The 24,919-nt window shown below is 38.3% G+C and overlaps 1 protein-coding gene across 1 annotated transcript in view; it reads right to left on the reverse strand.

Moving 5' to 3' along the window:
• The window catches only part of LRP2 (LDL receptor related protein 2), a 174,581-nt gene extending 152,305 nt beyond the window's left edge, over nucleotides 1-22,276 (reverse strand). The window contains exons 1-5 of the mRNA XM_054723511.1: nucleotides 22,155-22,276; nucleotides 20,549-20,712; nucleotides 7,855-7,962; nucleotides 5,914-6,036; nucleotides 1,813-1,929 (exon numbers count right to left, since the gene is read on the reverse strand). Of these exons, the coding sequence (XP_054579486.1) occupies nucleotides 1,813-1,929; nucleotides 5,914-6,036; nucleotides 7,855-7,962; nucleotides 20,549-20,712; nucleotides 22,155-22,276 (634 nt within the window). The remainder of the gene's footprint in view (nucleotides 1-1,812; nucleotides 1,930-5,913; nucleotides 6,037-7,854; nucleotides 7,963-20,548; nucleotides 20,713-22,154) is intronic.
• Nucleotides 22,277-24,919: the final 2,643 nt, after the last annotated feature.

The following is a 24,919-nucleotide window of genomic DNA, read 5'->3' on the forward strand; positions in this document are numbered from 1 at the left end:
TTTTCATATATGTAAGTATTTCTTCTATCAAAATTCTCAAACAATAGAGCACATGTCCCATGAAAACAGGCTAAAATTTATATCTTTAGGTGGAGCCATGATAACTAATTAAGTTTATGATCAAGGTTTCTAATGTACATAAAATTTGTCTACCAATTATTTGAATATTGACTTTATAATAACTCTTTGAAGAAAAAATTCCTATATTCCTGTATTCTAACAATCTATAATGATAAAAGCATAATATGCTAATTAGATAGGATAGCCAAACAACCTTCTGGACTACCTTCCAGCCATCCTTCTGGACGAAGCCACGGTGGCAGGGGCCGAGGCAGAGGTAGTTAGGGGCAATAAGGCAGGTAGGAGAGCAGTTAGGGGCAATCAGGCAAGCAGGTGAGCAGTTAGGGGTGATCAGGCAGGCAGAGGCAGTTAGGGGCAATCAGGCAGACAAGTGAGTGGTTAGGGGCAATCAGGCAGGCAGGCAGAGGTGGTTAGGGGTGATCAGGCAGGTAGGCAGAGGTGGTTAGGGGAGATCAGGCAGGCAGTCAGAGGTGATTAGGAGTGATCAGGCAAGCAGGTGAGTGGTTAGGGACAATCAGGCAGGCAGGCAGAGTGGTTAGGAGTGATCAGGCAGGCAGGCAGAGTGGTTAGGGACGATCAGGCAGGCAGGCAGGCAGGCAAGCCAGCGGTCCCAGATTGCCCAACTGCTGCTTTTGGCCCAATCTTGCAGGGATCCCTTGCGGGATTAGGCCTAAATTGGCAGTTGGACATCCCCCAAGGGGTCCTGGATTGCAAGAGGGTGCAGACCAGGCTAAGGGGTCCCCCCTCCCATGCACCAATTTCATGCACTGGACCTCCAGTCCTATATAATAAAAGGCTAATATGCAAATAGATCGAATGGCAGAACAACCAGTCTCTATGGCATGCATTGACCACCAGGGGGCAGGTGCTCAATGCAGGAGCTGTCCCCTGGTGGTCTGGGAGCACCACTCGGCCAGCAGCCCTGAGCCGGGCTTCCAGCGCCTCTGCAGCAGTGCTAAGGATGTCCTACTTTGGGGAGTGGACCTAAGCCGGCAGTCGGAAATTCCCTGAGGGCTCCTGGACTGTGAGAGGGTGCAGGCCAGGCTGAGGGACTCCCCTGCCCACTCAGTGCACAAATTTCATGCACCAGGACTCTAGTTCTACATAAACCTCAAGAGAGGCAGATTACTCTTAACTTATTTGTAAGTAGTGCCTTATGCACCATGATCGCACTGTCTTATTTTGGTTATTATAATATTTAAACATTGTACACAGAATTCTGTGATTTATATGCCTGATCTTGTGTGATCAGTTACAAACTGATATAGTATGCTATCATTCTAGGGAAAGTCAAATATAACACTTGTCCAAAAGCAATCTGGTAAAAAAAAAAAAAATTGAGTCCATAAGAGCACAAAACTAATGACAAATGAGACAGTTGACCTACAAATTTACCACAGTAATGTAATAAAAGTTATAATTGACCAAACTGGCCTTTGTACTCAATGTATTCAATGACCTTTCAGGATTATATGTTAATGTTGAAAGTTTCTTAATCTAAAAAATACAGAAAATTTATGTACTAAGGCAGGGCACACTCAGAAGGTTTTCATAAAAATAGATTTCTATCAGAACATCACCTCTAATCCACAAAAGAATCTGCCTAGAGATTTCAATAACAAGAGGCATATTGTAGGCATTTCTGTCCATCAACAAATCTAACAAGTTGCTTAAAATGCCAAAGGGACAAATGTGAAACCAAATACAGTGCAAAGACTGAAAGGGACTCACTGCAGTCTTTCTCGTCAGTTCCATCCGAGCAGTCTCTGACGTGGTCACACCTGTATTCTTTTGGAATACATTCACCACTGGAGCATGTCATCTGATGGCTTGAGCATGTACTCCCAGCTGTGACGGGAAAAAAAATGTTACTTTATAATTACTGCCGAACACAGACCAACCCACTGGCATTTTTTAAAACAAAGGCAAGTAGAGCATACATTGAACATAAAATTCACAGGGTCACAAGGTAATGTATGCACCCATCTAACCCAAGGAAGGGAGCCTACAATACAAAAGTAAAAGTATTATTATCAGGAATCTATCAAAATGTCCATAGAATCATATCAACACTCAAGTATGTTAGTGTAGTTATTTTATCAACATGTATTGAGAACACAATATAGATTAATGAGCTGTTTGATAAAGAAGACAAATAAAATAAGTATTTTGGCCCAGCCAGTATGGCTCAGTGGTTGAATGTTGACCCATGAACCAGGAGGTCATGGTTCAATTCCTGGTCAGAGCACATGCCCAGGTTGCAGGCTTGATCCCCAGCAGGGGGCATACAAGAGGCAGCCAATCTATGATTCTCATCACTGATGTTTTCATCTCTCTCTCCCTCTCCCTTCCTCTCTCTGAAATCAATAAATATATATTTTTAAAAACAAATTTTGCAGTTATAGGTATTAATCAAAGATTGGTAAAGTTCCCCTCATTGAAATCCTGTTTAAACCAGAATGAAATATGACAAAGGCTTAACAGGGGATATTTCTAAATGGTAGGAATACCTACTGTAATTTTATTGAGTTTTCCCTATTACATAAGTTTTCTGTATTGCACATGTTTCAGGAGGTTTTTTGTTGTTTTATTTTTATTGTTGAAAGTATTACGTATGTCCCCTTTTTCCCCCATTGACATCTCCCAGCCCACCCCCACCCTCGCCCCAGGCCTTTACAACCCTATTGTCTGTGTCCATGGGCTATACATATATGCATACAAGTTCATTGGTTGATCTCTTCCCACCTGCCCACCCTCTCCTGACTTCCCTCTGGGGTTTGTTGGTCTGTTCAGTGCTTCTATGTCTCTGTATCTATTTTTGTTCATTAGTTTATGTTGTTCATTAGATTCCACATAGAATATGTGTCAGTCTTATAGAGAAGGGAAATAATTTAAGCTAGTTTACATTTTATACTATGTTGATTAGGGTTAAGTAAAAGCAGGACATCATTTTATCAAACTTGCCTTCAGATAAATCTGAATATTAATGCCTCAAGTATCATGTGAAAGTTATTCTGCAAGTCTCAGCAAATATCATGAGATTCCTTTAATTTCCACATAAAAAGAAAAGCATTCAGGGAATAATGTGATCTGCTAAAATAATATAATCAAATGGAAGAATAAATGTCCCCTACAATTTTTCATTTCCTATGCTTCTGTATTATTATAAAGACACTTAAGTTCATCAAAATTTGAATTTCAATAAAATTATAAATCTGCTAAGGGATATGCCATCAAAAGAAGCTTTCTAAAAAATGAATGAGCCGAAACCGGTTTGGCTCAGTGGATAGAGCGTCGGCCTGCGGACTGGAAGGTCCCAGGTTCGATTCCGGTCAAGGGCATGTGCCTTGGTTGCGGACACATCCCCAGTGGGGAGTGTGCAGGAGGCAGCTGGTTGATGTTTCTCTCTCATCGATGTTTCTAGCTCTCCCTTCCTCTCTGTAAAAAATCAATAAAATATATTTTTAAAAAAATAAAAATAAATGAACAATGACAGCATTAGAGTACTTAAAAATTCAAACACATAAACATTACCATGTGATAAGTATTATGTAAAAAATTTCAAAAAAATTACTATCCTTAATTGATCATCTCTTGCTCCTTTGTTCTGTTTAATAAAATAATTTCATTACAAATATGTCAAATAGCAAACAAAATTTTTCTAGTCAGCCTATTTCTGATGCTTTGGCGGTATGATTTCATATCTTCTCCCAGTACCTTATATCTGTAGGTTAAATTTTACTTCTGTTAGTAAAGATATAATACACCAAATTTTCTATAAGTCATTTAAATGTCTGAATTCTGCCCACAATTTCATGTAAATAAGATTGAAAAGCTTAATACTAGTATTTTCTGAGTGGTAGTATTTATTTAAATTTCCATATAATTAATTTAAGTATATATTGCCAATTTCCACATAAAATTAAAGAGCTTTCTTTTTTTCCTGAAAAAGCAAGTGATGGGTCGTCTTTTCTTTTTTTAAGAATAGTTTATTGATTATTTTAGAGGGAGAGGAAAGGAGAAGAGAGAAACATCAATGTGAGAGCAGAACATCAGTAAGCTGCCTCCTACACGCCCCCTATTGGGAATGGATTCCATAACCCAGGCATGTGCCTTGAATTGAACCAACAACATTTTGGTGCATCTGATGATGCCCAACCAAGTGAGCCACACAAGCCAGGGCAGTGATGGGTAATCAAACAAAATATGAAAAAATGGAATCTAGTGCAGCCCGGCTGGTGCAACTCAGTGATTGAGCATCAACCTATGAAACAGGAGGTCATAGTTTGATTCCCCTTCAGGGCACAAGCCTGGGTTGTAGGCTTGATTCCCAGGAGGCAGCCGATCAATGATTCTCTCTCATCGTCAATGTTTCTATCTCTCTCCTCTTCTCCCTTTCTTTCTCTGAAATCAATAAAAACATATTTAAAAAATAGATATTCTCTCTAAAAAAACATACTGCCAATATTATTTTAATTATCTTGGCTTTCTTCTTAAACTGAAGCCCAAATAGAATATTTGGTGTTTAAGATTTCAAAGAGTTTACAAGGGAGCAATTAAAAGTTCATTCAAATGCCCTAACTGGTTTGGCTCAGTGGATAGAGCGTTCGCCTTCGGTCTCAAGGGTCCCAGGTTCGATTCTGGTCAAGGGCATGTACCTTGGGTTGCGGGCACATACCCAGGAGGGAGTGTGCAGGAGGCAGCCAATTGATGTTTCTCTCTCAGCGATGTTTCTAACTCTCTATCCCTCTCCCTTTCTCTCTGTAAAAAATTAATAAAAATACATTTAAAAAAATAAGTTCATTCAAACGTAGAGAAATGATGAATTAAAATTATGTAGTTTCATCAACCAATCTAGTGCTGGGATTCACCTAGTTGTCATTACACAAACATCTACTGAGAACCTATTATAGGTCAAAAAGGGCACCAACAATGGGAACATCAAGATGATTAAGGCACAATCCCTACCCTCAAGGAGCTCATAGCTTTGGGGGGTTGGGCGGGAGAACTTTAAGAAATAATTAGAAAACAATGATGAAAGTGGATTATAGGTACACAAAGAATTACAAAAGCATCAGAGAGGGGTGTCTAATTCACTCTGGATGGGATGTGAACAGGGATAGCTTCCTTGAGGAGGAACACCTTACCTGGGTCTTTAGGAGAAGCAGCAGTTAGCTAAGACAAAAGAAAGGAAGGAACATATCGATTCAGGCAGCAGGCACAGAAGTAAAAGGTTAGGACTCTGTGTGGTATGCCCAAGTGAACCACACAAGCAATGCCCTGAAACCTTTCAGTGCCCAGAAATGCAGCAGTTACTAATAACTGCTATTAGTTACTTTCTTTGTCATGGTAGTTCATCCCGCAGTGGCTTTGGCAGCAGTCACTGGAACACACACCAATAAAGCCTCCAACAGACCTACCTACTTGCTCCACTCAATTGAAATTAAGAGAGTTCAATACTGGGGCAGAGGAGGTGGAAGGTTTGAAAGCAGAGTGTGCTGCTGGATCAAAAGGACCATCCAAATGCCAACCACACAAATGAATACCCCACCCATAGATACCAATAAATGCTTCATCTCTTTCTTGAGTGTAACATAATCCAAATTAAAGACAAGGAACCTATCTAGCCATTTCCAAATTGCCAGGGTATAATTATAATCCTTCAGCACATTCACACTTTCAATATCATCCAATCTGAGCAAGAATGCTGGCATTGTTGTGTAAGGCTCAACTCAGCATTTACAAAGAATCATCCCATTATGTTTTGTATTTGTATCAGGTTAGGTTTTAGGTGTCCAAAGGACCAGAAAAGACTCCTCCATAAACACTTACAGCAATGCCGATCTTCATCTGAGCCATCATCACAGTCCTGCTCACCGTCACACACCCAGGAGTTAGGGATGCATAGCTCTTTATGATGACACTGGAAATAGTCTGGCTGGCAAGTAGCGGCAGCTAAAACAAACCAGAAAAAGACTCATTATGTCAAACAACCACCCTATTATACCAACAAGCAATGCTTATTTCAAAAGCCTATATATCAACTCCTGCTCAATATATTTGATGGCAAATAGTAAACAACCCTATACTAGAGTGTGTGAACTCCAGTCAGATTTCACTATCAATCTCAGCAATAGCATCACAACAAACTGATGATCCAAGGCAATATGAAAATATAGAGAATAAAACAGCCAAACACACATATGTACAAAAGTATGACAAAAAAATATTAAACAAAATTTGATTTAAGTAAAAGTTAGCCATGAATTATTATTAAATTATCTGAAATGTTTTATAATAACTATAATAGTAATAAAGCATCATGATGAATTGGAAAACTCTTGAAATTTGGATAAAAAGACACAGTAACATAACTATTATTTTTACAATTTACTTGCTTTAGAATCTTTGGCAGGTTCTCTGAGCCACAATGTATGCAGCTAAAATGGAAGCTATACTTACTCTATCTCATGGTTTGCTATTGAAAAACAAGTTAAATAATGTATGTGAAAGCACCATATAATGTTTGTTGCTATCACTATTGTCATTGGTATTATCATCACTGTTATCACTAAAATATAATAACAACCTCTGAAGAGTTGTTGGTATAACTGTTCATTTATTCCTTTATCTCAGAATACACTCTTATTGCTCTTTAGGTTTAACATAAAATGAACTCAGTAAGCCCAGACGAGGCAAACAAATAGCACATGATCATGTCTCTACAAATAGAACTACTCTCTTGCTCAAAGTATGGTTCACAGACGAGCAACATCAGCATAACCTGGGAGTTTGTAAGAAATACAGAATCTCCGCTCCCACCTCAATCATATGGAATCCAAATCTGTACTTTAATCCATTTGTACATGAAAGTTTGAGAAGCACTTTCTCACTCTTCCTCCCATTTTCAAATGCATTGCCATCCAAACATTACCCCAAAGTTTGACTGTTCTGTTGTACCATAGTTTGGTCAACATTTCAAAACAAAATTACTTTTCCACCTGCTTTCCTAGTTTTTGGATGATAACCCCTCTCTGCACACCTATCAGAATGAGTGAAATTGCAGGAATGTGATTGATCGCCTGTGGCATTTTGGGAAAGCAATGGATATAAGGGTTGGATTGGTGCAACAACTGGGGAACCTTTAATAAATGACTTACTTCTCTAAGCCTCAGTTTTCTAATATGAAATTTACCTCAGAATATTGTTGAGAACTAAAGGAAGAAATACATGTGTACTAGTAAGTAATTTTATCACTAGTTAATTTGGGGGTTTACATTATCATGTTCTTAAATAAATTTTTTAAAACATAAAATCACACTAGCCACTTCTGTGATCTCTTTATGATAATTCACACACATTATACTACATCCTTTAAATTAAAACAGACTCCTGGAGTTACAAATCACCGTAGTTCAGGTAGCATTGTGTGTTTTTTGTTTGTTTGTTCTTATTGGTGCACAAAATTTCCAGAGTGAATAATCTGAAATAGTCACATACTGGCTTCAGAAAACCACTTCCAAATTGGTTTCCATATCAAGGTCACATGATAAAAGGTAAAATAGAAACTGATGTGAATCGAGCCCCTTCTTCAAGGGGGAGTGAGACAATTATTAATACCATCAGTTTTCTATTCAACCACACAGATCTCAACAGACTTGCACCAAGTCCTGTATCTAACACTAAAGACACAACCCTTTTGTTACAGCTGAAATCACCATGAAGGACTTGTGTTTCTCAAAACAGAGCTTAGAGTAGCCACGCCCCACTTACGGCAGCCAACTTCATCAGAGTCATCCAAACAGTCTTTGGTCCCGTCACACCTCCAGGATACAGGAATGCAATGCCCATTTTCACAGCGAAAATGCTCAGTGCTACATTCTGCAATCCCACAAACAACAGGGAACCAGTTAAAAAGAAAAAGAATAGATATTTCACAGAAGAAATACAGTTTTTAATAATGATGAAAAATCATTCACTAATTAGTAATCAAAGGAATATATGTTATAAAATTAGAAAAACATTTTTATAATGATTATATCCTCAGTCTTAGGGTCTGCAGGAAGATCATTTTTATACATGGCTGATGATTAGAGTATATATGGAAAGCAATTCAATAACGTGTATCTTGCTTTTTTAAAGTGCTTATTCTGTAACTTAGTACTTTTACTTCTAGGTATTTTTTTCTAAGGAACTAGAGATTTGTATCACTTAATTCAGGCGTCCTCAAACTATGGCCCGCGGGCCACATGCAGGTGTTTTTGCCGTTTTGTTTTTTTACTTTAAAATAAGATATGTGCAGTGTGCATAGGAATTTGTTTATAGTTTTTTTTAAATCTATAGTCCGGCCCTCCAACAGTCTGAGGGAGTGAACTGGCCCCCTGTTTAAAAAGTTTGAGGACCCCTGAAATTATTTATAATAAAGAAAATTGAAAACCTCCTAAATGTCCAATGATAGGAAAATATCTATATACTGATATTTTAGGAACTCATTAAAATGATTATGAAGGACTGTTAAATGATTAAGAGAAATATTTGTAATATAAGTAGCAAAGACAAGGATGCAAAATTTTGCCTATACCAGAGTCATGTATGGAGGTGGGCAAGAAGCATAAAAAAGATCAGTATTGACAGTGGTTATCTTTGATTGATAACATCAAACATCATGAATAACTTTTCATTGCTTCACTGTGCTTTTTGCAGTTCTCCACCCTACATTTTTATTAAAGTGCCTTCTTACTACATCATTTAGAGCAATTTATGGTCCCCTCATTCTTAGATTCAGATTAAGAGCTTTTTGTTTAAGGAATTTGTAAGATGCCAGTTCTATAATTTCATCTCTACAAAAAAAAAGTTTTTAAAAAAACATACAAAAGTATTTCTGCAGCAACCAGAGTACACAAACTTGGCACCAAAAGTTGCCACATTTCCAAGTGGCAGTGATTATCCCATGTTGATACCAGAGAGAGTGTAACTTAAACAAGTTCATTTCATTTAACCAATATATCCTGTGATTTTCCTGGGTCTCCCCAGGGGACTAATTTCCTGGGTCTCCCCAGGTCAGTTGGAAATCCTCTGAGCTTCCCCGAATATCTGACCAGTAATCTCCTCATGCATTATGTGCCAAGTAGAAAATTTTTTAAAGAGTGTAGCCAACACAAGCACAACTTGGAGAAGACTCAAAATTACTCTTTCTCAAACCCAAGGTGGGAGAGAAGCAATTTGGGATTTGGAAGAATAATTGTATTTTCCCCATGTACTTAAGCAATCATGCTAAATTACCCATTTCAATTTTTGGCTCATTAACCCCAAATTAGGTAAATATACAGATCAATTGCCTACTCCTAAAATAAATAAACAACGTGCTATCCTGCCTTGTGCAAATGCAGGCATATCAACAGCATGACATAAACATAGTTAAGTGATCTATTCCTAGGGGATATAGGCTACTTTGTTCATGGAATGTTCAAATCTGATTGTCTGTTAGTGACATCCTGATTTATAATGTATGCTGCAAATGGTCAGAAACTTCCCTTGGCTAAATGGTGGTACCGAGTGGTACAGGAATACGTACACCCAAATACCTTCTATAGACTAATGCATGATGGTGGTTGGTGGTGCAGGTCTGGGGTTGGTGGTGCAGGTCTCTTATCAACTACCTTTAAAGCACAACAACCTCCCTTGCAAAAATGCCCCTAAGGAATGTACAAATTCACTCTGGAATCCCAGAACTTCTCACTGGATTTTATTCTACAAAGCAATATTTCCATGGGAGATTAGGGGCTTTGGGGGTTTAGCTATTAACACAACATATATTAAATCACTTTTATCAATTAGGTCTATTGTTAGTAATCCAACATATTACATTTGAAAGTTCAGTACATTTGTTTCCCTTAGTATCTAATAACTTCAGGTTGAAGAATTATAACAATCCAAAGGTCAGTCCACTTACAAAGAGCTTAATATTGGTATAGAAAAAGGAAAAGCATAAACTTAGAAACTAAGTATTCAGAAGAAAATTCAGAGCAATATATTGCCTGTCTTGAAAAGACATATACTTAGAAATATTTCTTCTTTTTCCTCAAATTCAAGTTTATTTTTGGAAATGTTAAGTATGCTTGTGTAATCAGATGGCTTTTGCTATGTAAAAAATCATCCCAAGGATTTAATGGCTTAAAACAGCAAACATTGATTTAGCTCCTGATTCTGCTATTTAACAGTAAACAGTATTTCTTAAGCAACTCAAGTCAGATTTTGAGGTCTGGTTTTTTTTTTTATTGTTGGTTGTGGTTTTTTGGGAGTTATTTTGTTTTTGTTTTTTGCTAAACTACAAAATTAAACACATCATAAAAAAACACATACACACAAAATAGACACCCAAGACATATTTTTAAAGCACTTCAAAGCCAGTTATTTAAAATCAATCACATAAAATGTAACCCAATAGGGGAAATTTTGCAATTAACTAACTCTATAATTAGTGCCATTTACATTTGATCTCCCAAATAGTTATCTAAAGTAATATATCAAAAACCCAATTTACCAAAATATCCATGATAAATCATTTGTCAAATTCACTTTTTTAATATTAACTTCCATGCCTGTTATAACTCCCAAGTGATGAATACTCTATCATTGCTGGGTAGTCTCTTGGCAATCAACCAATATGCTCCACTAGTGTCAGAAGCCTGTCGTTCGTTCTATTATAAAGGTAACATGTACTGTTTAAAAAAACAAACTGCTGGAGAAACAACAGTATGATGAATACCAGAGGGAAAGAAGGTTGGGGAGGTAGAAAAGGGTAAAGGGGGGGTGGGGTGGGTATATAGTGATGGAAGCAGACGTGACTTTGCGTGGTGAACATACAATACAAACTACAGGTGATGTTTATTATAGAATTTTATACCTGAAACCTATACAATTTTATTAACCAATGTCTCCCCAATAAATTCAATAACATATTTTTAAAAACTGTTGGTGGCCTGGCCAGCGTGGCTCAGTGTTTAAGCATTGACCTATGAACCAGACCACAGTTTGATTCCTGGTCAGGGCACATGCCCGGTTTGCAGGCTCAGTTCGAAGTAGGGGGCCATGCAGGAGGCAGCCAATCAATGATTCTCTCTCATCATTGATGTTTCTATCTCTTTCTCTCCCCACCTCTCTGAAATCAATTAAAAATACATATTTTTTTAAAACTGCTGGTGAATAGATCTAGATCTGGCCTGATAAACAGTTGCAGGTGCCCCTAATTTCAAGTATGCACTTTATTTTCTGAGTGTTTTATTTTAAATAAGTAGCCTTTACTTACAACCTCTCTAGAAGTTATTAGACATTATCTACACTTTACAGTTCAATAACTTGAAGTGCAAAACACAATGGAAGTGGGAGTGAATTTCATTCACTGGAACCAAACAAACTTTATGGGAGAAAAAAATCTAAGTAGAGCAAAATTTAAAACTTTTTTCAGCAAATGGTCTCTAAACACCCATATTCAACCAAACCAGTTTTAACCAAAGGTTAATTTTGCAAACAATAGCCTTAAATGTTTCTCCTCTAATAAAATATAAGGAAGAAAACATCATAATGCATGCTGGGAGAGAAAAGCTTTTGTTAAAAAACAGGCAGCTATTGACGAGGAACCTTTAGAACCAAATGGACACCCTATCTCCCCAGGACTAACCTTTCCCAAGAATAAAAATAGATGGTGCAAACATGAGAAAAAAAATGCACATGTGGTACTTAAATGCATACACTGATCTAAGCACTTTGCCAATGTTATCATTTCATCTTCATAACAACCCTATGAGATAGCTACCATTATCTCTCTATATAAAAGCCTAAACAAACAGATGACCGGCAGACCAGCCGGTAACTATGACATGCACTGACCAGCAGGGGGCAGATGCTCAACATAGGAGCTGCCCCTGGTGGTCAGTGTGCTCTCACAGACAACCTCCCATGGCTGGCCAACCTCCCTCGGTCCCTCCCACCAGCTGGCAGGCTCCAATCAGCCCTGATCAGGACTGAGTGAGATGGCCCCAATTGGCCTGATTGCAGGCCAGGCTGAGGGACTCCACCCGTGCATGAATTCGTGCACCAGGCCTCTAGTTCTGAACATAAAAAAATTGAGGCATAGAGCAGTGCAGTAACTTGCCCAAGATCAAATAGAAAATATGTACAAAGCAAGGATTTGGCCCTGACAGTTCTGTTCCAGTATCAGTGCTATACTGACCACTGTTCTATGTTTCCTTTCACACACACACACACACACACACACACACACACACACACCTACCAAACTCAAGAATCAGTATAAAAATTTGACATTTTTCCAAAGTTGCTATCAACATTAATTGAGTTCATTAATTGGGCTGGTATGGAATCCATAGCATATGCTCATATAATCCAATTGGAGACTAGTAGCCTACCTGGCAGCAAACGTTGCACATGAAAATTCTTAGGAAAGTTTGCAACAATCAAAAGCAATTCAGGGAAATTAAAGGGGGGGCAGTTCTAGCTCTTCAAAAAGAATTATATTAGATGTAAAGATAAACTTATTTTCCGAACCCCACAGAGCCCCAAGCTGCAGAAAAAAACAAAAGTAATTCATTCTTTATAAATAGAATATCACAAGCTTTCTGGTCTAAGTGTTGGACTAAGAATGTGCTAAGATAAGATATTAGAGTAACAGGTAGTGCCTAGAGGAGGGAATAAGTCGTGTGTTTTTCCAGGATGGGGAGGAACAGTGGATTGAAAACACCACTTCTGTATATTGTACAGCCTCTAGCTCTGGGCACACAGGAAACAGTCAACATATATTCATGAGGTAATAAAGATTCTTCTTTATAAAATTCAGTCTCTTGGGATGATTATATATCAGAGATATATAAAACCATTAAGGCAAATAATGAGACTTCAAATTGGAATTTACTCTGTTTTAAAATTATACCAAAAATGAAATCTGGAATAATTTAAAATAAGAGGAATATTCAGAAGTTTGCAAAAGGAGAAAAACATTGAGTCACATTAATAACCATCTCATTATTTTACCCTTTCCTTATAAGTTTCTCTTCTGGCTCATGAATTCTCTTCTTAGGAGAGAAAGGTAAGTTAGTCAAGAGAACATTGCCAAAAGTTAACAGAGTAAGGTCATTTATATGGCAAATCCTATTTTCCTGATAGATCCTCTTAATATGTGCTGGTCCTTCCAGACACGTGTGCTCTTTTTAAAAACTACATGAGCCAAGCTGGCGTGGTTCAGTGGTTGAGTGTCAAACTATGAAGCAGGAAGTCACGGTTCTATTCTTGGTCAGGGCACATGCCCAGGTTGTGGGCTCAACGCTCACTGTGGGGCATGCAGGAGGCAGCCGATCAGTGATTCTCTCTCATCATTAATGTTTCTATGTCTTTCTCCCTCTCCCTTCCTCTCTGAAATCAACAAAAATACATGTAAAAAAAAAAATACTACATGACATTTTAATAGTACCACTTCATTGAACTCAAAGAGACAAATAAGTTTTAACAGGCAATTCCTTAATTCATCTATAATTTTACTTCACTTTTTCTGTACTTTATTTTTATTCCCTTGATATTGATAGACATACTTCTGATGTTTATAAGTTGGGTGATGGTTCACTATAATTCTCACACCTTATGCACACTAGCAAGGCCAGTCCTCTTTTGAAGATTTAATTGCTTGCTTATTTCTAAAACTTTACATTGCAGCCATGACAGCCAAGGGTAACAAATTGTGTGGAAGACCCTGTTCTGCCTAATGTCAACTGATGGAACCGTCAAGGACTCAACTGATGGAACTGAAACAAGACATGCTCAGCAAGCCAACCTACACTCTCTTTCTGTGCAGTATTTTTCCTGCCTGGTTTTATAACAGACCACTAAATAGGTGGCCAGAATTTGTGTGTGTGTGTGTGTGTGTGTGTGTGTGTGTGTGTGTGTGTGTGTGTGTGTGTTTTAACACAGTTTGCAAACCACTGAATTGACTGCTCTTTCCAAATTATTGTTTCAGAGCCCTGATGTTTTTTTTTGTTGTTTGTTTTTGGGTTTTTTATTGATTTTTTACAGAGAGGAAGGGGGAGGGATAGAGAGCTAGAAACATCGATGAGAGAGAAACATCGACCAGCTGCCTCCTGCACACCCCCCACTGGGGATGTGCCTGCAACCAATGTACATGCCCTTGACCGGAATCTAACCTGGGACCCTTCAGTCCACAGACCGATGCTCTATCCACTGAGCCAAACCGGTTTTGGCAGAGCCCTGATGTTTTGATGGAGCAAAACAATAGTAAGAGGACATTTCAAGAAATCAAAGACTTGGAAGCAAAACCTACAAGTCAATTGATGAGTGATCATGTACACACATCATTTAAGTGCAATAAAAATAAAAAGGAACAAATGAATGTGATTCAGATTCAATAAAAGCCACAAAAAAGTCATATCTACGAAGTGCAAAACATTGTTGTAGGGTTTGTGGAATAAATAAAGAAAGCTAAGATATAGTCCTTTTCATAGTTTATAAGTTTATTCATACATTATAAATTAAATAACCTTGCAACAACAATAACTGCTATTTATTGAGCTTGCTATGTGTCAGGCTTTATACACATCCATTAAACCCTCTTAGACATATTATGAAGTGGGATTTGTACTTATTTAATAGAAGGGAAAATTGAACCTCAGAGATATTAATAAGTTTCCCCCAGGGTCACAGAGGTAGAAAATGTCAGAGTCTAATTCAGAATAGGACCTGTGTGATTCCAGGGTCTACGCTCTTTTTCATCCCACTTCCCACAAAACAAATGACACCTTTCAATCACCCAGAATTTCTATGTGCCAGAAGTATTCAAGTGCTTTCTATATATTATCTCAGTTGTCTTCACAACAACACTGTGAGATAATATTGATAACCCCCATCTCATAGATGAGGAAACTGAGGTTTGATCAAATCTCACAGCTAGCAGACAGTGGATTAGGAATTCACATCTAGGCAGTCTGACTCCAAAGCTATGCCAAATGACAACAGATGCTTTGGTTCCACGTAAGCAGCAGAGACAATTAAGAACCAACTGGTCTTGGGGAGAAAAAAATTAACATCACAGCTAGAGTGATCAGAGGAGCCTTCATGAAGGAAAGCGGCACTGCACTGGGGTGTTGGGGATGAGCAGGAAGGGCCAGGCAGTGTGGAGGGCTCAAACAACTTGAGAGAAGCCTAACATGGGTGAAGGCCTAATGACCAGGCCTCCATGGACAAAGCACAGAAAACCTCTTGTAGAGTGGTAGACAACAAGGCTGGGGAGATGGAAAAGAGAGGATCCTGAATACCAAGCAAAGGAATGACATGATCAGCCCTAGCCAGTTTAGCTCAGTGGATAGAGCATTGGCCTGCAGACTGAAGGTTCCTGTGTTCGATTCTGGTCAAGGACACATGCCCGGGTTGTGAGCTCGATCCCCATTAGGGGGCAGGCAGGAGGCAGCTGATCAATGACTCTCTCTGTCATCATTGATGTTTCTATCTCTCTCTTCTTCTCCCTTCCTCTCTGAAATCAATAAAAATATATTTCACAAAATAAAAGAAAAAAGAATGAAATGGATTGAGAGTGAGAAACCTTAGAAATCACTTAGTGCCAGTAACTGTGTTGATACTAAAGGTCCCCTCTGGGCAGATGCAAGCCTGGACTAGGATACAGACTTTGGCCATGAAAAGAATTTGGGGCTCCACTTCATTCCCCAGAACCTTGCCCAGAGCATGAGCTCAGTGAGCAGGCTGGTGGGCAGCTCACCAACAGGCTGCTAGCAGAGATGGGCTTCACCTTGCAGCCCCTCTAGTTGTCCCAGGCCTAATCCAAAGCCACTCCACTTGCATGACAAATGGCCAACATGGTCCAGAGATGCCACCAAAAGTTCTCTCTTGTCCTTTCCTCACCGTCCTCTCCAAGCTGAATGTGACTGAACATCCAGCCTGCATAATTCAGTCAACCCGCAAAATAGTCAGTTGATCTCAAAGATTGCTTAAATAATTGCTTAATTTTAAAGTGTATTTTCAATGGTCAAAAGCCAGCAGAATAATGTGATGCACTATCAAAGTAGACCCTCAATTCTGAGAAGTGAGAAATTAAGTTTCCACCTTTTCTGATTGAGCTACTCTTCTCCGTTTTCATCTAAACACTAGCTACCTACCTTTCTCCTCTTCCCCGTAGTCTCTTACATCCACTGATTTTTCACTGAGTACCTCCTACCCCTACAACCAGTGTCAATCAACTCTGCTCACTTCTCAGGAGCTCTTGAGAGGATGCTGGGCATATAGGGTGAAGCAATTATTCAACTGCCCTGGGCAAAGCCAGATGTATAGTGCCCCTGGCCCCCACATGTGGGATTCCAGTAGTGCCCATCCCCTAGTCACTGTAACAACCCTATACATGACCAAACACCCCCTAGAGAGTGGCAGTACCACCCCTATTTGAAAACATCTTAGAACCTCTAAGCAGCTTGGACATTCAGAGCTCAAAACGTCTTAACCCACATGAAAGAGATCATCTAAGAAAACCCCTATAATAAATTCTTCCCTTCTAAAGATAATAAAAATTTTTAAACAGCAATCCCACTCCCTCCCACCCATCAATACGAGGGCCTGGGATTGGGCAATATCAGGCTGCAGCTGCTAGTACCAGCAACTTGAAATGAACTCCCCTGGGAGTGTGATAAAGAATCTAAGTTCCAGGGAGGCCTGTTTCACCCTGGAATGTTCCACAGTCCGTCCACAGGCTTCCCTACTGGGGAGGGGGGTCAGGGGGGAGGCAGAGTTGAGGCGGAGGGGGGTGGGGGCGCCTCACACCAGGGGGAAAAAAAGCAAATCTAAAATCCTCAGTTCCTCATTAACATAAAGGATTGCTGCTATGAAAACCAAAGTCCTAAACACACCTGCTTTATGGTGCAACCTTTCTGCATCTGTATAATTACAGAACAAAAATATAATTTCTGCAAATGTCCTCTCCCTACCCCTACCACATACACTCACTACATATATATATATATATTCATGTAAGTGCCTAAAACATTCAAAAAAATTTCCCAAGCCTTTACCAAAAATGCTCAGCAATGAAAACTTCCTGTCAGCGAATACCCAAACACTGAAATGTATTAGTCTTTATTGCTACTTCCCCCAATAATTCACGCAGTGCTTTCTCTATCAGCTAAGTCTGCTGAGGTTACTATAGATGAACTCCTCCTCCGCATGGAAGAAAAATAAGGCCTTAGTCACCACTCCTCCCAAGGGTCTAACTGGTTATTTACTTCTTTAATGGCCAAAGAGCTATACTTATGTAGGATGTTGAAAAGAACACTATCCAAACAGAAGAAAATTTAAGAGAGTCTGCCTGCTCAGTAAATAAGGACCCAATGAATCAGACTACTTAAGAAAAGAGTAAAATGCCCTTCAGCACTTAATGATTTAACACACTTATACCAAAACTATAAATCACCCCCATTTAAAGAACTTATTTCTAGCCCAAATTTCCCAAAGTATTCCTATATGGCTTCTTAATTAGCAATATAAATATTGGAAAATGGTTAAATGAAATCAAACACTCAAAAAAGAGAGAGACTTGTGAGAAATAAGCAACTATATGCATCTCCATGCAGGCAGCTTTCCTGCTTAAGGTTTATAAATGGTGTGACAGACCCACTATTCACCCAAACACAGCATTTATAGACAGCATCAAACCAGGGGTTTTCTGGTTAATTAGACCCAAGTGTTGAACCATAATCAAATTAATACAGATGTGTTAAAGCTTCAAGAATCTTTTTTTGGTCAGTTTAACAAGCAGATTAACATCAGATTATCAAATAAACAATGGCTTGATCCTGGAAATTACAACAATAGCAGCAAAAGGAGAAGAAACTGACTCCCAACTGGTGGATTTGGTGATTCTCTAGTCATAGGCTAAATCATTCATAATTCTTGACCGAATTGTGCAAACACCTTGCTATATTCCTCTTCTCTTATTCCATGTTATTTAGTTATTTAGTTTAAAAGCCTGTTATTGGATAATAAGTACTGATAATTAACCATCTGGTAAACTAAAGTCAACATTTTTAATAAAAACGTATTGTCATTACTTTTTTAAAGAGCTGGTTTTGCTGGTGTTTTACAAAGTGTTTTTGTATTTTTTTTCCTCTAGGGACAACTTATATCTCAGAAAGGGTTTTATAAGCAGAAACTCTATTCTCCAACCATGACATGATATAGAGAACAGAAGAAGCAGATGCAATTAAATAACCAAAAGAAGAGTGATAGTAGGTGACAGTAATTTATTATGATTCTACCATGAACAGAACATTATTCTAAACCTTAAGCTCCTAAGGCAGGAATAAATACTTCTGTAATCCCAGTGCCTAGCACAGTACCTCCTAGTACCCAGATGACCCTCAATAAAAGAACAATATATGATGCATTAGGATATATGGGTGAGGCCAAGATGAGTTCCAAAAGATAAAGTCTTGAGATCTTGATGATTTGTGGACTTTTATAAGGGACCCTGTTTGTTTAAAGTCTAAAAATAATTCAACAATTCAACAGTCATTTTCCATGCTGACCTGCATGAAGACTCTAAGAAGTCAGCCCCAAATCCTTAGGAGCCTATTTATAAGTTCAGGTCATTCTCTGCTAATTCAATGAAGAATGAGACTGCTCCCCCGCTCCCCCATATTATGCAAAATATTATTTATATCCAGCATTACCCTGAAGTGGAGAGTACTCTGCACACTGCCCCTCCCCCCCCCAAAAAAAAAAGGCTACAAGAGAACATCTGATTCTACAAATCAAAATTTGTAATTTTTATTATAAGCAATTCGCTAACATAACATCATGATTTTAGTTTCCCTAGACAGACTCAAAGGTAAAGCTGATTTTGTTAACTTGGGAATCTATAAAATAGGACCTATTATATTTGCAAAGATTTTCAAGGTAGAATGACACTGAATTTCTTGTGTCTCCTCTTATGTTGATTTTAACAGATTGACCCAAAGAGAACTTCAGAACATGCCAAGTTACAGCAGGTTATCTGTCACACCAGGTGTCCTTTGCCCTGGTTTGTTCTGCCTGGGCTCAAACAGCATTTATAGGTCTCCAAATCACTTCCAGGCTCCATAAATGTCATCACTTCATGTTACAATGTGATTGTGATGACTTGAAACAACTCAATAGTTTGTTGACATAGAATCAACAACATTATATTGTCATCAACTGATATCTATGTGTAATGAAATGGTGTTTGAGCTTCTGACTATATATGGTGAACTTATAATGTCCCAATGTTAATGGCAGGTTAAATAGAATTAAGAATTCATTAGCAATGGATTGCCAGAAGCAAGAAGAAAAAGGGTAGAGTATATTTCCTAAGATATTGCCTAATCTGTATTTTAAGTAATGACAGTAAAAATTTTTAAACCATCTATTAAAATAGAATCTTAGAATTTTATGGAAAAAAGTAATGGTTTCAGTAATAAACTATACTAGGAAGTACCTACAATAAAATCTCTAATAACTGACACAAATAATTAAAACCATTGCTTACTGAAATTTTACCTGTGTTACACTTTTTTAAAAGGCAATCACTTTTAAGAATTTGGCCAAAAATAGAGTTTTCATTGGCTGTCTCATTTCTGAAAATTAGGTGACAGTCCTGAATTAGACAATGAATAAATGAGTGGGACCTTAGGTATTATAATAATTGAATTAATTCCTTTTAGTAATAAATTCAGACTTTTTTATGAGTTAAAATAAAATACTAATGGAAGAGTTGGGAGATGAGGGCCCTATAGAAGAAGTCAAAGGGGAAAAAAGGGGGTCATATATAATACTTTTAAAAATAAAGATTTTTAAAACAAAAAATAATCCTATACAATAAAAGCATAATATGCTAATTAGACCAGACTACCTTCTGGATGAAGGTGGGGCTGTGAGAGCTGAGGCAGAGGCAGCAGCCCCAGTGGCGGGGGCCGAGCCCCTTGCACGAATTTCGTGCATCGGGCCTCTAGTAATAAAATAAAATAAAATAAAATAAAATAAAATAAAATACTAATGGAGAAAATACCAGATTAAGAGCCAAGAGGCACATCAGTTTCAACCCTTGCAATAGCATTGACTGTCCCCAAATCAAACTAAACTCTAAGTTCCATGAGGACAGGAGCTGTTCCTCTTATTCCCATTGAATCTTCACTCAACAAATATTTGTTGCTTAGCTGACTCAAGCTTGGTGAATCTGGATTTAAACTCTCTGGTATGCAATTTCCTTACCTGCAAAATCTCTGACCTGCAAAATCAGGTTCTGGTCAGGATTTAGCACAATGCCTGAATTCAGCAATCCCTCCATAAAGAGCGGTTCCCTCCTGGGCATTCCCATCCCTCATCCAATTCTAACATTCTAGGAAATAAAATACTCAAGGATCAATACCTTCACCAAATAAGACCTGTTTAGTGCCCATTTCCAAAACCTTGCTTTTAGGAGCCACTTTGCTCCTAGGAGGCTCAGAATTGAGAACAAGAATGTGTGGTGGTTGTGTTGCCTCCTGGCCATGAACAAGTATCCATTGGCCCAGTCTCGAGTCAACGGCAAGACTAAACATCAAGATTTATTCCAAGAAACAGGTCAAGCTAGAGCCAAAACCAAGCCTGCCATTGGTTTCTTTTATCTTCTTCATGCACTTTTCTATTTTCCTACAATGAGAATTTTTACATTTTTGTCTATTTTAAATCACTCAATCTCAGATGATCCTCTGGAGTTTTTATGTGGAATATTGTAAGTGTATAATTTCAACACCAAAAAGTAATTGAAAATAAATATACAGGCTTTCCCAGAGTAGACCTTAAATCCTTACACTGCACATTAAACTTGGACATAGTTACCTTTCTATAATTATAAAAGGATTCCTATTAACCTCAGCTCATGCCTCAACATATGGCAGAGAACTGGGGACATCAAGAAAATCAGGATTTTAATCAACTGAAACTAAGCTTTATAAGTTTTCCATATCGAAAGTTCAGAAACTCTGCAGGTCCTAGGTTCCAAAGAATGAAATTTCAAATTCTTCCCAAAAGTGATAAGCTATTCATTAACCTAGTTCTCTAAACTTTCTCTTATAGGTAGAAAAATGCTACAAACATTCTTTGACTAGAATTATTTGTGATAATGCCTTTACAACACATCCACAGGAAAACTTGATCATTTTAAGTTGTTACCTTCTTTCTGATTGAATGAGAATGGATTTATGTAAACCTAGACATCTAACCATTACAAAAGGAATAAAATATCCCATTGCCATAATCCCAGCCCTAGCCTTCCTGGTAACAGAGACCATATGACCCTCCTAACAAGTCTCCACCTCACAGAGCAGAGGCTCCAAACTCAATTCAACCCAACAAACACATGTTGAAGTTTTATCTGTGTGCTCTTAAGGAGGTAGAGTAACAACCGTTAGGACACTACCAGACCACAGCAATGTAGCTCTCCTCAAGCAAATACAACCATCCCATTTCCTGCCAGAATCTAAGTGAATCCAGTTTTCCAAGAAGGGTTATGTTCACTGTTTATTAAGACCACTCAACACTTCACTACATTTTGTGGGTAAAGTTACAAAGAGGGGAAAGCAACTTAAACTTAAAAGGCTCTTCTGATAGCCCAGGAATGAGGCGATTAGGGTCTTATCTACTTCAATGTTCCTACCTCTGGTTCATTTCCCCACCCTCGTCTAAAAATCCTTTCCTTCCCTCTCCCTTGGATTCCTATATTGTGGCTGGAGTTTTCATGGCTTTCTACCTGGCCTGAATTGGCAATGAATGACCTTCAAAATCTGCTCCCAGTGAACTTACAGCAATGTTTAAGGGATTTTTAAAGCCCTTCCATGGGTATTTGCACTTTCAGCAGAAAATAGGAAGCCCTCAAAAGAATGAATCTTCTCACTGTGGCATTTTAGGCATTCTCTAGTGCCCAAATACCTTCCTTGCCAACTTGATGGGGCAGATTTTAGGTGGATACCATATCTTATCAGAGCTCCTGATACCGTACCACATAGGTGGTGGGACCTGTACTAGGCATCTTTGCTGATACCAGAAACCTCTTCAGCAGCATTTTTCCATACAAGCACAGGCCAGTTAAGGGCTTTCCAGGAGAACTTGGAGACATCTCTGGATCAATGTAATTTGTCTTAGATTAGTCTATGCTGAAGAAAAAGGCCCTGAGGCAATATTGCGAAAGCAATGATTTCAAAGGCCTAGAAAAACAAGTAACAAATGAACATGACTTACTGAAACACGGTAGTTTGGGTTCTTTTGTAAACTGAAACCCCTTACTCTACTATTTATAGCCAAGAACTCCTTCCACTGTTAATACAAGATTCTCCAATTCTTCCCAGTGTGTGTGTGTGTGTGTGTGTGTGTGTGTGTGTGTGTGTGCGCGTGTGTGTACACGGTGCACTTTAGGAAAGCATATCAGTCTAAGAATCTATATTTCCCTTCTTCCATTCAGCCCAGCATGTCTAAAAGCCAACCGTTTTTCCACAGAAGGTTAAGAAAGAAAGGCTGCATGCTTGATATGCTACTCTAAAATTGGGGTGGGGAGGTAAGGAAGGGGAAAGCATAGACTGCTTAGAAGCCAAGCGACTTTGCAGAGGTAAGCCCTGGAGTCATGCAGCCTGGGTTCAAACCCTAGCTCCATCTCTTATTAATACTATGGCAGGCATGTTTCATTTTCATGTCTCAGTTTCCCCATCTAAATATGGAAATAATAAGGGCTCCTACTCATAAGATTAATACGAAGATAGAATAAGGACTATGGGCCTGGTACATGAGTAAGTGTTCAACCAATGAGAGCTATCGTTACTATTGTTGGCCAAGTGTTTTCTGATACTTTAAACTCTACATATTGTCTCCCTTTGAATTTTTTAGTGTTTTTTTTTTTTTTCTGTTTCATATATACAGGGAAAAAATAAGTTCACAGTTGCATTGTGACATTCTTTTGAATTAATAAGGCTCTTGTAATAACCATGACCTAAATATCTTTTTCATTATTTTTTTCTTTTTTATTTAATTTTATTTTTCAATTACAGTTTGCATTCAACATTATTTTGTATTAGTTTCAGATGTACAGCATAGCGATTAGACAATCATATACTTTACCAAGTGTTCCTCCCACTATTTCAGTTACCTACCTGGCACCTTACATAGTTATTACAATATTATTGACTATCTATTCCATACTGTATGTCTTTTTCTATACAAACAACTGTAAACCTACTTTTGCCCAATGCTGTATTTGCTTATACTCCAGCACTTCTACATTCATAATCTGCAACCCAGTTTGAGAATCTTTCTAAATTAACCTAATTAGAATGATAGCTGATCCTCTCCCCTGCCAAAATAAAGTTGACTCAATACATAAATTTTATATTATCTTATTACTACATTATACTTTTATTTTAAATTATACTCTCTACTTAAGTAAATATTTCTTAAATCCCAGGTTCACAAGAGACAAAAATATCTATATTCAAAATAAAAGTGAGCTAAAAAAATATAACTTAATTCACAAAAATAGGCAAGTTTTCATGCACTTTTACTACTTGGTGAAATAAATTAACTCTTTGCTAGTTTATTTTTCTGTTTGATAATACCTTTAAGATGTATTCAACACTTACATTTCAGGAGTGTTTAAAATGCTTGTAATAGCCCTAATCAGTTTGGCTCAGTGCATAGTGTCAGCCCGTGGACTGAAGGTCCTGGATGCAATTCTAGTCAAAGGCATACACCTCGGTGGTTGCAGTCTTTATCACTGTCCCTGGTTGGGGTGCATATAGGAGGCAACCAACTGATGTCTCTCACTCTGTCTCTCCCCCGCCCTTCCGCTCTCTCTAAAAAAATCAATGGAAAAATATCCTTGAGTGAGGATTAACAAAAACAAATAAATAAAATAAAGATCTCTTTTTTTTTTAATGAATTCATATTTAACAAAATAAAATTAACCAGTTGCATAAACACAGATATCTTAGTCCAAAGAAGTTGACAGTGGCAATATTTATTGGATTCTGAGTTAGACAATATGGAATTACTAAACTCTGATATTAGTATCTACAATCTAAGACTTCTCAGTTCCCCTTAAGTGTGGAAACTGTTTTGACTTGACCTTTTGAAAAAGACTAAGCATGAAGGAAACAGAGACCACCTCTCACAAAAGGAAAAGTCCTGAGCTTTTCAAAATATAAACTTCTAACAGTATCACCACTATAGTAACCATTATCAAAGGGGAATCTATACTAATAAAAGGGTAATATGCTAATTAGACTGGATAGACCGCACACCTTCCGGACAAAGCCACAGTAGCGTGGGCCGAGGCAGAGGCGGTTAGGAGCAATCAGGCCGGCAGGGGAGGGCAGTTAGGGGCAAACAGGCCTGCAGGCAGAGGGGTTAGGGGCAATCAGGAAGGCAGGCGGGTGAGCGGTTAGGAGCCAGAGGTCCCGGATTGCGAGAGGGATGTCCAACTGCCGGTTTAGGCCTGATCCCTGTGGGCTGGCAGTCGGACAGCCCCCGAGGGGTCCCTGATTGGAGAGGGTGCAGGCCGGGCTGAGGGACGACCCCTCCACCCCTGCACGAATTTCATGCACCAGTTCTCTAGTTCTGATATAAAGAAACAGAGAATCAGCAGTACTTATAAACTCAAAATCAAAGACTCACAGATGCATATATATGGTACACATCTCTACTATAAAAGGTCTTTACTATAAAGTTAAAAGAGAACTTAAAGTCTAATTCCAACATTCTTTTGGTGCATGCT

This window comes from Eptesicus fuscus, chromosome 11, assembly GCF_027574615.1.
Source record: "Eptesicus fuscus isolate TK198812 chromosome 11, DD_ASM_mEF_20220401, whole genome shotgun sequence".
Lineage (NCBI taxonomy): Eukaryota > Metazoa > Chordata > Mammalia > Chiroptera > Vespertilionidae > Eptesicus > Eptesicus fuscus.